We start from the raw sequence: 13080 nt of genomic DNA on the forward strand, positions 1-13080 counted from the left end.
CGTATACGGGCGGGGGGGTTTTAATGCGGTCCGCGGGGGCGGGGGGCGCAGGTTTTCCCGATAATAGGGAACTAAGATCCCTCTTCGGTGGGTTGGCGGCCTGAGTGGGCCTTTTGGCGGGGGGACCGCCGTTGGCCGAACGCTTTTTCTTCCGGCCTACGGTTTGAAAGCCGTCGCTTTCGGAAGATGAGATTAATGCGGCTTCGTCGGCTGTTACCGCCGGAGCGGATTGGGTCGACATGACCGAAGAGGGGCGTGAATTTTGTCCCGTCTCCTCATCGCTGGCGCTTCCCACTTCAGGGAGTGGTGTCGAGATGCCTTCCCGGAGGCATTTTTCTTCGCCTTACGCGGCGATGGCGACGGCGAACGCGGTGAATCCGCGTTTACGGACTCGTTAAAAGCCCGCAATGCGTCGGGGAAGCGCTCTTGGAGAAAGAGCAGAATTCTTCTTATGTCAGGGGGTGGATCCCCGGACGCCATTCTGAAGGCGGGAAGCCAACTGGTTGACGACGGGTGTGTGTACCTAGTTTGCCTAAGTGTGGTGAGTACCTAAGCTAGTGATTTTGCCCTACAATGTGGTGTGTCTCCGCTGGTGATAGCGGAGGTGTGGTTTGTCACCGACCTAACCAGCCCGTAGGAGATTGGGTATAAGAGCCCCTACGGATGTGACAGGACCCGTCCAATAGTGGACCTGTGTTTAGCCGGTTGCTAGAGAGTAGTTGGCGTACCTACTCCCCAATACCTGCCTACTAGGAGGCCCGGCCGTGCACAGGACTTGGAGGAAGCGGAAGGGCTGTTACGCGCCTTGAAAAAGGCACGGTGTATGCACCCCGGACAAAAACACTCCCGCACAAGGCGTTAACCAACAGATAACCGTTTGGCACCGTTAGGGCCGGCGCCCACTGCCGGCACGGCGTGGCATGGCACGGCAGAGCATCCCGCGGCATGCAATGGCATCCTGCGGCGTGCAGTGGCATCCCGCGGCGTGCAATGGCATCCCGCGGTGTTCCGCATCCTGCTGAAAGCCCAGCCACTCTGGTTAGTTTTGCTCCGCGCGTATTCGAAGTTGGTTGTGTTTTTGCTCCGCGCGTATTCGAAGTTGGTTGTGTCGCAAAAGAACATTTTGTTGTGTCGTTATGGTTGACTGGGATTTAGTATTAATAGCACTTCTAGCTGAAGATGAAGAGAGACAAATAAGAACTGCTAATTTGACGAACAGACAACTCTGGGTGCATAATTTATGGAGAACAAGATCTACAAATGGTGAATTCAGCAACTTATTTAATGATTTGAGATACGACATCCGAAAATTCTATGATTATTACAGAATGGACTATGAAAAATTTGAAAAGTTAAGTGATTTGCTAAAATCGCATATAAAGAAAATCAAAACTAATTTTCGATCGCCTATACCTGTTACAGAGAGATTGTCTGTATGTCTAAGGTTAGTGCATATTACATATTGCATGCGATGGGGCCACAGACTACTCAACCTACAAGACAACGCTTTGGAAGGCAAAAGTGGGGCCACGCTTAAGCTATTTTTCGGCTTAACCCACGTTTTGTTCCATAGTCTGCGGCCGACATTCTATATTATAACACTGTACAGTACAGTATGATAAAAAGCGAAAGTATTATAAAAAATTTAGTTTTCATAATCCGGCAATTGAATATTGGAGTTATTGTCATATATATCACTATTATTTTGATGTCTGGATATAGGAGTAGGTATGTATTCTATATGAGTAGTACCATAGTTTGGTTCGGAGTTATATTGTTGTTCGGGCTTATTAAATGAAGAAAAATTGTGTAAAGGATTTCTTCTTTCGATAGTTGTATTATGGGTTCTGGCAACAGAAGTTGGTGCGTATTGCTGAGATGAATGAAATTCATTTGAAATATCGAATCCTGAACTTGATGTCGAAGGACGACTTCGCTGCACAACTGAACTTAACTCCACATTTTCCAAATGCTTTATTTCTGCATCAGTAACAATACGTAAAACATCGCGTTTTATTTCAGCTTGTAATTTTGGTGACAAAGTCTTCGCTGTTGCCGCCATTGCTTGAAAAAATATCTCCATAGGATGTTGTTCCTTCTTTTGGTTTTCAATGTATTTTTTTAATATTTCTGCTGTTGTTTCTGTATACTGTGTTTGCGATGACATGTATGATCGCTGACGAACATGTCTAGCTGGTCTAGAATCTGATGCATGGGATGAACACGACATTTGAGATACAGGCGATTGTGCTTCAGGAAAATTAACAGTTGATGCTATATTGGGAGGTTGTGTATTTTCGATATTCTGCGTATCTTCGGAAAGCTGTGTATCGTCGGAAGAAGAGTCTAAATTTGAGAGCTGAGGTCTATCTTGAAAAAACTTTTGCAGAAATTCAAGTTCCTTTTCAAATTTAATTGGTCGCCTCTTTTTGGCAGCGTCACCGCTTTTGGACACCCTGTTTTTTAAGGCTTTTCTATAATTGTTACGAAGGCAGCTCCATGCCTTCTGACATTCTTCATCTGTAACAAGAATGAAGTATTTTAAATAACACACGCTTTTAAGTCGTCTACTAATGTTTTTTTTTGTTTTGTTACAGGTATCTAATAACAGGAGCTTCTTTTAAGTCTTTAGCTTTTAGCTATCGTATGGGATTCACTACTGTGCGTAAAATAGTCCACGAAACCTGTCAAGCAATATTTACTGTATTAAGATCTACTGCATTGCCGAAACCCACGAGCCAACAATGGCAGTCAATTGCAACCGACTTTGATAAATTTTGGAATTTTCCTAACTGCATTGGGGCCATAGATGGTAAGCATTTCAAGATTAGAGCTCCTAATAACAGTGGAAGTATGTATATCAACTACAAGAAGTTCTTTAGCATCGTTTTATTAGCTGTCGTGGATGCAAAATACAAATTTGTGATTGTAGATGTCGGAGCATATGGTCGAAATAGCGATGGCGGTATACTTCAAAGCTCCAAATTTGGTTCGAAACTACGTAATGGTTTTTTAAGCATACCACCGGAAAAAGCTTTACCACATTCAACTCAAAAATTACCCCACGTATTTGTTGCTGATGAAGCCTTTCCACTAACAAAAAATATTATGAGACCATACCCCTCACATCTTTTAAATGATGAAAAAAAAAGGATATTCAATTATCGCTTAAGTCGAGCACGGCGTATTGTAGAAAATGCTTTTGGAATGTTACAAGAAAGATTTGAACTATTTCAAAAAGGTATAAAAGTTCAACCAAAGTACGTTAACAACATTATACTAGCAAGCACGTGTTTGCATAACTTTATCATTGATGATCATTCTATGGAGGCACTTGGCTCTAATACTAATAATGCAATCGATAGAACCAATGATACAGTTTTCAATAATCTGGAAGGGATGGTTGTAAGAGATTGTTTCACGGAATATTTTTCTAATGTTGGTAACGTGTACTGGCAAAATGAAATTGTTAATAGATGTTAGTTTCTATTTCTGACAAAAAATAAATAAAAAAATAACTTACGTGTTGTATTCATTTCTTCTGCAATTTTCTGCCATGCGTTCCTTTTCATATGTTGATCCATGTAGAAACGAGAGGAGACATCGTATATACACTCATGCGAACGAACCAGATTAATCAATTTCTCTTCATCCATTTTCCCGTATTTTACGTGAAGTAATTTACTGTATCGCGTACGCACGTGCTAATTACTTGCCACGCTCAGTCAGTGTGAGAGAAAAAATCGCGCGCGCCAGTGCGTTTTCTCCCTCCCTTGCCCCCGCGCACCGACCGGAATGCGCCCCATCGAAATGCTGCACAAGTTTCAACCTTATTTCAACTAGCTAGCAATCATAATTCCTCGATCCAAAAATGACCCATATGTCTCACGGGATGCAATGGCGTGCCGCGGAATCCCGTGGAATGAAAAGGCAAGTCACGTCATACCGCCGCATCCTGCGGCGTGTCGCGTCATGCCGCGGCATCCTGCGGCACGTCGCGGCATCGTGGTATCAAAATAAGGTAACGTAAATTCTAAACTTATTGAGATAAGATTCAAAATAATTTAATTAGTATTGAAATCCTTTGCCATGACATGCCGTGCCGTGCCGGCAGTGGGCGCCGGCCCTAACTGTGCAATCCTTGTATGTGACCCATCGTTTAAGTATAAAAAGCCTTGTTCTGAGCTACTCTCAGCTAACAAACGGCCACGCACGTCCGTCAAATAACTCCAGAATATAGAATGGGCATTAAAGTCGCCACAAATTAAAGTTTTCCTATCAAATTATCTAAAAAGTTCAACATAATCTTGCTTCCGAATTCGTAAATCACTAGAAGAACAAATGCCAATTATATACTGTAATTTATTATTATTTAAAATCTCAACACAAATAATCAATATTGTTTATATTCAAGTTTATCTCTTTTAGTTCCATTAAATAATGTTTATACCTATGCATTTATTAATAATTGTGTTGCGAGCCATTAGTAAACACAATAATGAAAGTACAAATCTATAGGTATAAAAAGGTACAGATAGTCGTAATATAAACTAGGTGTATAAGTTAACGTTGAATAGCTATGGTTGATATTGTTTACAAAAAATCAATGTGAGAAACGATGTAAATATTAAATCAGATTAAACAAGAATAGAAAAATTCGAATAAAAAAAAATTAAATATATTTACTTTCTTACTTAACCTTACTTGTCTTGTTTGTTTTGTATTAATTTAAGTTTTCCAATTATTCGAGTCATTTTATTCTTAGTGCTTCTACAGGAAATAGCCGGGATAATATCTTTGCAAAATTCAATTAATTTGTCTGTGTCTTGTGATCCAGTCAATGGGTATAATTTATCTGATTCAAGAATACTAATAGCTTATAATACGCTAAAAAGTCTATCCCTATTATAGGTTTCATCACATCTGCTATTACAAAACGCCAATGAAAGTCTCTGCGTAAGCCGAGGTTTAAATTTAAATTGATTGTTCCATACGTATTAATCACTGAGCCATTGGCTGCATAAAGTTTGTACTCACAGTTTTTTAACTGCTTATTATTTACATATTTACAAGGATACACACACAAATCCGAACCAGTGTCTATTAAAAAATCCAGTCTTGTGTTTTTATCTACAACAAAAATACGATGCACATGGTTGTGGCAGCCATTGTTCGTCGCCATTAATGACTGCTGTTGTCGTTTCCCTTATATGAACATGGCGCACGACACTTTGTCGCGTTTTCTTTGAATGTGCGGTGATACCAACACACGCCACTCGTTGAAGCATCCCGTGAACGGCCATGGCTGTGTGATCGGCGTCGCGACTCGTATGCACGCTGTCCCGATCGCGAGCGTGGACGCCGAGATGTAGATGTAGAAAGGGCTGCGACTTGCTTGGTTAGCTCGGCAACGCAATTCCTTAGTTCTTTTAACTCGTCGTGCGGGGACGCCACGTGGTTAATTTGTGGTTGACACATGACGTCAGTAACTGCGTCCGCTAGCGACGCCAAGGAGTCTAGCGAGCTCTTTGGTTGTGACGCAATTATGACTTGAATATTTGTTGGTAATCGGCTCGATCATATGGAACTAATGAAGTCATCTGAAATTTCTGGACCTGCGAGATTTTGTAAGTGTCTTAAAAATTGACATGGCTTCCGGTCTCCAATGTATGTTATATGTTTCGTATGTTAAAAGTTGTCGCACCCGTTGTTCTTGGGATGATGACAATCTCGATATTAATTCGGTCTTCAAAGATATATATTTGTCCGTAGTGGGCGGGTTTTTTATTATGTCTTTAATTTCCGAAACATACTTGTAATCCAAATTTGACACTACATAGTAATACTTAGTAGTGTCCGCAGTGATATACGCCAACGTAAACTGGCTTTCGATCTGTGCGAACCATAGCATAGGGTTCGTCGGGCCAAAATGGCGGCACTTTAACACTGACGCTATTGATCACGGGGGCGTCATGCGCGTCTTGATTATCCATCACGTCGGGGTCACCAATATATGGGGGTGTAGAGTTGGTAGAAATGAAACCACACATGTATATTTACATTAAATAAATCAATACAATGTATCGTTTAAAACTGTCTACTAGTAGCTTGTGTCGCGATAATGGCGTAGGTACGATCGTACGACCTGCCGGCGACGAAGTTCGGTAAAGACTAGCGTCTCCCGCGCAGTGTTGCCAGTCCCCACAGCTCTATGGTATCCGCGACTGTCTTACGTTTTCTTCTGTTTCTTACCACTAGGTGTAGTAAATACGGGTTCGCTTGCGCTGCTTGAATTCGAAACCTCTTCATCTTCATCTGAGTCGGAATTTTCTCTTGTTTCAACATATTCTGTCTCTTTTTCTTGGACTTCTTGACTTGACGATGTTTCGGTTGGGGGATGGGGTCTCTCACTTTTGGTGGTTTTTGTAAACGTATGAGTGTCTTCAGTTTCAGCATTACATTTTGAAGCAATATACATAGGAAACAGGTCAGTGTGTCGGATGAAATATACACCCAATATGGTGTGACCTCGTGGTCTATAGATATCTTTTCAGGTAACCGCAAAAAGTCCTCCGGTGTAACATACAGTTGACGTCGAAAACTCATGAGATGACAGAGTCCCAACTCATTACCGGCACGCAGGAAAGAGACCGGTGACATAGGTGTGATTCCTAATTCTTTTAGTTTTAAGTCTATTTCACAATGTGGAATAATGGGGTGAACGTTTGAGATAATTATACGTTTGTTTCTATTAACCAGTGCTCGAATTGGCAACCTCTGTTCTTGTAAAGTGATATACTTTTTGTTATCTATTATATCGTCCGCAATCGATTTAGAAGCTACATAAAAACAAATGCGGTAGTTTGATATTCTAGACATAAATCTAATATTGTTTGGATCGGTTTAAAGCTTTAGCATATTCCTTAATTTGTACGTCTTCGATTGCATCATTGATAATCGCTTGATCCCTCTTTGGAAACAATGTGTTTTGTGCAACAGATGCGTAACTGGGGGTGTAATCGGTTGGGTATTCATCGTTGGTTGATTTATTGTTCCTGTAGACTTACACCAGTTTAGATTTATGATCAGAATAACAAAAGGTGGTGTACGATTAGTAGAATCAACGGAGCGCGATGACTATGCGCACATGCACTCGCTTTGACAACTAACGATACACTGCTCTCCTGTAGTAACTGGTTACAAAACTTCTTTGAAGCCTCCATCCAGTTCCTTTAGGGTGGCCCTCAGCTTGTCCTCTAGGTCTTTGACAGCTGTGGTTCTGCGGGTCATCATTATGGAACTGATGATGTTCAGTTATCTGAAATGTCAAAGTGGACAGCTAAGTGGCTGGCAAATATGTTTCTTAGGACACAAGAAGGGAGCTAAAGATAGGAAATATAATTATCAAGATGAGAGAAAAAAAACAAAAAAAAAAAATTTATTTACTTCGCTTTACTTCGAGATGTCAATATAGGCAAATATTCCGATTGCTACCTCTTCCATATGTCTTGGAAAGTTTTCTCCACTGAGTACCATCTCGTTCTTAAGTCATTCTCGGTGGGCAATAATTAAAGTGTAGGCCCCCCAGTTAAGAAATGAGCGGGTGTTAGAAAATTATTATCCTCCGGATCTTCTGAAATTGGACATAGTGGCCTAGTATTTAAACAGGTTTCTAACCGCGCTACAAGTGTCGAAAGTTTTTCATATGTGAATTTCTGATCCCCGATCACCTTCCTTGTATGAGCCTTTAAGCTTTTAACAGCTGCTTCCCATAACCCGTCAGCAGAGGGCCATGCAGGTGCATTGAAATGCCAGTTTATTTCCATATCCGTAATTGTGGTGGCAAATTGTTCGAATGCGCGCGCATTAATTGTGCGCCCAAGCCGCCTATGATTGTCTGCGCAACAAATAGCGCATCCAATTCATAGCCGGCGCGGGGTGAGACGGGCTGCGATGGTCGCAGGTCGCCTTCCAAATAGGCCAACAGGTCATCGGGGTCGTGCCCATGAGCGTGGCTATCATCCTCGGCACGACGAATATCAACACCGGTACTCACGTTTAATGTTCGGTGCGTGGCTAAGTCCGGTGGCGCCATCGATGTCGAGGGGTGAGGTCGGTGCGGGGTAGTCGCATAGGTACTCTCATCGTCTGTATACCGCGACGAGAGCTGCGACTGTTCAACGGCACTTTTAGCTTGAACACAAACACTTTCACTGTGTACCGCGAGGGGGGCTAAAGCGCCAGCCGGGCGCGAGTCACCAGTGACCTCGGGGTCTGCGTGAATTGGTGTGAAATTGTCTGAAAAGTCCGCTGTAGTAAACACTGCGGGGGCGGGGTTGTGGGGGGCCGGTTCGACAGGGTGTCGAACGGCAGTATACCGCGACGAGAGCTGTTTACTAAAAACGACTTTTTCGCCCGGTTTTCCGGGTCCCGGGGCTCGATCGCTACGCGAGCGAGAGCCACTCAAGGACCGGCTACGCGACGATGTTGTTTGCGGCGGCGACGACGACGGCGGCGGCGGTAACGCGGCTCGACCGCGAGAGCGGGAGCGTACGTTGGCACGCGGGCCGGACGCATCGCGACGCGGTTTTCGCTCCATAGCTGGAGCCGGAGTCTGCCAGGCACAGCCTGAACGCCTTAGCTCGGTCCGCACATGCGCATCCTCCGGTGAGACCCGCTGGTGGGAGGCCGGACTAGGCGCAGCGCTTTCTCTGCTTCGGTGTCGGCGTAAGTTGGTGCAAGGCGGATCCTCAACGGCGATTGCTTGAGTTTTTAATAATAAAAACTACGGCAATACAGTACTTAGAGAGGCTCGAGTGCACTATAAAGGCAGAAGACCGTCCTTAACAAATTGTTTCATCAACACTAACTTAATGTGCAAAGGCGGCATTAACACTTTTTCCGGTTCAACAATCGGCTCAAATTTGACGTTCTGTTTTCCGACACACAATTCTGTTCTTACAGGCCATGACCGTTGAATATAGTGTTTAGAATCCGCTCTGCTATCCCACAAGCACAAATAACACGGATACTTTGTATATCCATCCTGTAGCCCCATTAAAAATCCCACCATTTTAAAATCTCCAATCAGCTCCCAGTTATACTCACGATACTTTACAGATTCAAGCAAAATTTTGACACTTTCATAATTTTCTTTAAGATGTACTGAGTGAGCAATTAGAAGAGACGGAAATTTATTTCCGTTGTGCAATAGAATAATACAATATTGCAATACAATTTAACTGCTTTTAAACTTTTTGTAGAGCTGTCAATGAATAAACGCCATTCGCTAGGGACACAGGGTATGCCAATTGCTTCAAACATACCTTTAATGTCATTACAAAAACGAAGTCCATCTTCCTTCGTGAAAAACGTTGCAAACATTTCATGCCTAGTCCGCTGATCCGTGATCTTAACATCATCAAGCAAATTCCACTGTTTTAACCGAGAGCCTAGAAGCTCTACTTAATTTTTTGGCAAATTTAAATCTCTAATTAGATCGTTAAAATCTTCTGAAGTAATGAGATAGTGTTTTGGTTGTTCAGGTGTAGGCAAAAACTCCTTATCGGAATTACTTTTATAAGAACTAAAAGATGAGCTACTTTTCTGCGATATTTTTTTTGGTGGCTCAGGTACTGGTCGTGTCAGGTCGTGAGCAATTGGAGCAGAAGAAGATTCGAGGTCAGGATATTCAATAGGTTTTGCATTTTTACCTCTACGTCTTTTACTCGGATTCACCATACAAAAGTAGCAGTCAGTAGTATGGTCTTTTGGTTCTCGCCAAATCCTTGGTATTGCAAATTTAATAGACCTTTTCTCACCTCGATACCAACCTAAAAATATAAAAATAAAAATTAATATGTCTATTATTTTGGATTCATCGCTTAATTAAATAAAAATTGCTTACCTTCCAAACACCTTTTACAATAACTACAAGCAGCATCTGGAGCCCATGGCCTATCTTAATTCCGTACAGGACAGTCAAAATATGCTTCATAGGCTTCACAGAGAACGTGAGATGTCTTTAGTTCATATTTCACGTCTCGAACTTTAATAAATTGACCACATCAAAATGCATCAGCATCGTATTTGCACTTTCGTGACGACATTTTAAGTTATTCTGGGCTTGTAAATAACACCTGATGGTTGTTTATCACTCGGGTGCCATCTAGCGGCACAGTGTAAACTTTAATAGCCCACTCTCACCGCGCGGTCTTTTTAAAAATATTAAAATTTATGAAAAAATTGAAAAATGAGTATTATTATTATAACTATCACAAAAGCAAACTTTATACCGTTTTTGTGCATAACTAACTGGAAAATAATAGTATAAACTTTAGGACAAAGAACGAATTTTTTTTTTGGAGAGTCGTGATAATCTAAATTGCCTCTTTACTGCTCTATTACCGCCCACAATCCAGTACTTCTGTCTGATAAGTGATAATGTTAGGCGAGGGCCGCCATGAAAGGTAAGCTTATGCGCTTGGTCTATTATTAAGTCAGTCAGCCTACCAGTATGTGATATTATAGTGGGATGTTGCATGTCTTTACTAATGAAAGCATTTCGTAACCTTCCCCCCACACGAAGAAGGCCATCCTGTCCAAGATATGGATTTAATGCAATTAATGTACTTTAATTAATGCTCTTCTTTCTTCTCAAGTTCTCTATCTCATAGAAGAAGTCGCCTTCTTGTACGTTGCGAATTATCTTCCGTTTCGCTTCCTTGACTTCAGCTAATGTAAGGTATCGTTCCCTTTTATCCTTATTTTTTGGTAAAAGCCGTAATATCCAAGCAACTATCCTGATTGCCCGTGAGAAACTACTGCAGTTTTGTATTATTCCCTTTACTGTGTTATCTGTACCTTGTACTATATTAACTAAATATTGATTTTTTTCTTCTTATATATATATCTTGAACAATTTGCATGACTCTGTTGCTTACAAATGGCTTCCATTTCTCAGGCTGTCCTTGTATCCACCCCAATGTTACCATGGAATCCGTCCAACCGTAACATTTAATTTTATTATACCCTAAACATGCTTTAACTTTACTAAACAGCTTTGTTAATAAAACCGCTCCACATAATTCACCTCTAGGAATAGAGATTTTTCCTTTAACGGGTACCAATTTTGTTTTGGCTGCCACCAATGAAACCTTGTTGTTTATTCGACAGTAAATAACTGCGGCATATGCTTTATTTGATGCATCACAAAATCCATGTAGCTTTAATGTGCTGTCCGGACTAGTTTGCAACCACCTCGGGATCCTTATTTTAGAAAAGAAGTAGGGATTTGATCATCCCACTTAATGTTTTGCTTCCAGACTTTTTGAAAAATTATTTTCATAGCTGAAATTGCAGGAGCTAACCAACCCAGTGGGGCAAACAACTTCGATATCGCACACCTAGATAAAGAGTAGCATAACTCAAAATTCCTCTTTTTTCAGGAACAGCAAAAAACGTTTTATTCAATTTCTATTTGACCTATTTACAAAATTGTTGTATTATGTTGTACATTATTTTATTATGCTATTTATTTTCTCCATTTCTTGCACTTAAATACAGATAATACTGTTTTATTAAGTTTTTTCGTGTTACATTAGTAATCGTGACTGAATAATTGTTAAATATATTTATCAACTCAAATTGATCACATATTTGTGAAACATTTTAAATTAATGTGCTCTTCATCTGTATATTTTTTTCATAATCTTTTCAGGAAAAGTAGTACACTACTGTAGTTTGAGATACATCTCAAAAGTTTTTTTTTATTAATTGACTATTATTAATGAAGTAAAACATTATTCTTAGTGTACATTATTATACATATATTTATTAATGCACAGCATACAGGAAAAGCAAATAAAGGTTATCAAAAACACAGTACTTTTTGAGGAACAAAGTAGATTTTTTTCTTATAATTTAGAAAGTAACATCTCTTTAATCAGTAGTATAATAGTAGTAGTAGCTTATTCAAATTAACAGGCATAACAATAGAGGTACTAGGTACCAACAATTATCTGTTGTAAATATTATAAAAATGGTAACATGAATATAGGCATCTAAAACACTTTGTTATTATTATCAGACTCTTCGGTAGCATTTAAAACTTATTAATTAAATCAGACTTTTATTTTCATCTTTTTACCTTATTATGTAGGCATCTAAAACTATAATAGTACCTTCTATTATTACCAGACTCACCAACAGGATTTTTAACTTTTTTACTTAGTTAAATCTATATTTTAAACCTTTTACTTAAATTGTATTATAATATAATCTTAAACCATAACTCAGTCTTTCAAAAGCAACTTACGGAGGTCCTGAAAATTTTTCCTGAACTTTTTATTCTATGTCTAGTGCATTTTTGTAATAAGAATCGACGTAACTCTGTGGAATATTTTTTTTTTCAATTAGTTCCGTAATATCGCGCTTTTTATTGACACCCAATGGTATTTTTTTGCAAATACGCTTGTTTCAAACTTGGAGAAAATTGGTGTTCTTTTGTTCGCCTTTGATTTCTTAAAAATGCTTTTTTAAAAACCGTCTCTTCATAAGAAGTTTTCCTAAGAAGACAGACCTAAACTTTCTTTCAAATTATTTTTTAGCGGAAGTCGAACCTTGTACCTTCCATTTGCTTGGCGCAGTGTTGTTTTCTTATACAACTCAAGACAATATTGGTTTTCAGAGGACACGACGGATGGGGACTCTTCAATGACTTCTATTTCCCAAAATTTCTGTAAATCTTCAGTGTTATTTAGTATTATGTTGCATTGATATAACTTAAGTTTTCCACATAAGATCCATCCAAATCGTGTCTGTTGTGCTATTGGTTGTGAAAGATTTTCCCCTCTTAATATTCCATTCATCATAAATTGGGCGTAGACATCGGCCCCAAATAATATATCTACTTGACTGCTTCTGTTAAATTCGGGATCTGCCAATTCGATGTCTTTGATATACAGCCATGACGGCATATTAAAGGAGTTATTTGACAATTTGTGTACTAAATTATTCATGATAAAAACTCTTGTTTTTAATGTATAGTTAGTGTGGATAGAAGTACAGGTCAATGTAACC

The 13080-nt window shown here is 40.0% G+C and overlaps 2 protein-coding genes across 3 annotated transcripts; one reads left to right on the top strand and one right to left on the bottom strand.

Moving 5' to 3' along the window:
• Nucleotides 1-1090: 1090 nt before the first annotated feature.
• LOC123717126 lies at nucleotides 1091-4099 on the bottom strand. Its single transcript, XM_045672945.1, has 2 exons — nucleotides 3524-4099; nucleotides 1091-2520 (listed from the first exon to the last, which is right to left on the bottom strand). The coding sequence occupies exons 1-2, from the start codon at nucleotides 3654-3656 to the stop codon at nucleotides 1646-1648; spliced, it is 1008 nt and encodes a 335-aa protein (XP_045528901.1). The 5' UTR covers nucleotides 3657-4099; the 3' UTR covers nucleotides 1091-1645.
• Nucleotides 1137-3522, top strand: LOC123717125 (protein ANTAGONIST OF LIKE HETEROCHROMATIN PROTEIN 1-like). Of its 2 annotated transcripts, XM_045672944.1 has the most exons (3): nucleotides 1137-1444; nucleotides 2598-2812; nucleotides 2933-3522. In XM_045672944.1, the coding sequence occupies exons 1-3, from the start codon at nucleotides 1137-1139 to the stop codon at nucleotides 3481-3483; spliced, it is 1074 nt and encodes a 357-aa protein (XP_045528900.1). In that variant the 3' UTR covers nucleotides 3484-3522. The 2 variants fall into 2 exon arrangements, with proteins under 2 accessions (XP_045528900.1, XP_045528899.1); XM_045672943.1 differs by having other exon boundaries at nucleotides 2598-3522.
• Nucleotides 4100-13080: the final 8981 nt, after the last annotated feature.

The sequence above is a fragment of the Pieris brassicae genome, chromosome 12, assembly GCF_905147105.1.
Source record: "Pieris brassicae chromosome 12, ilPieBrab1.1, whole genome shotgun sequence".
NCBI lineage: Eukaryota > Metazoa > Arthropoda > Insecta > Lepidoptera > Pieridae > Pieris > Pieris brassicae.

Excerpts from the sequence above, each read along its gene's own strand:
- LOC123717125 (XM_045672943.1), top strand. The coding sequence starts at position 1,137 with ATGGTTGACTGGGATTTAGTATTAATAGCACTTCTAGCTGAAGATGAA. Across the intron at positions 1,445-2,597 it reads AGATTGTCTGTATGTCTAAG|GTATCTAATAACAGGAGCTT; the intron begins GTTAGTGCATAT and ends GTTTTGTTACAG.
- LOC123717126 (XM_045672945.1), bottom strand. The coding sequence starts at position 3,656 with ATGGATGAAGAGAAATTGATTAATCTGGTTCGTTCGCATGAGTGTATA. Across the intron at positions 2,521-3,523 it reads AGAAGAAATGAATACAACAC|ATGAAGAATGTCAGAAGGCA; the intron begins GTAAGTTATTTT and ends TTCTTGTTACAG.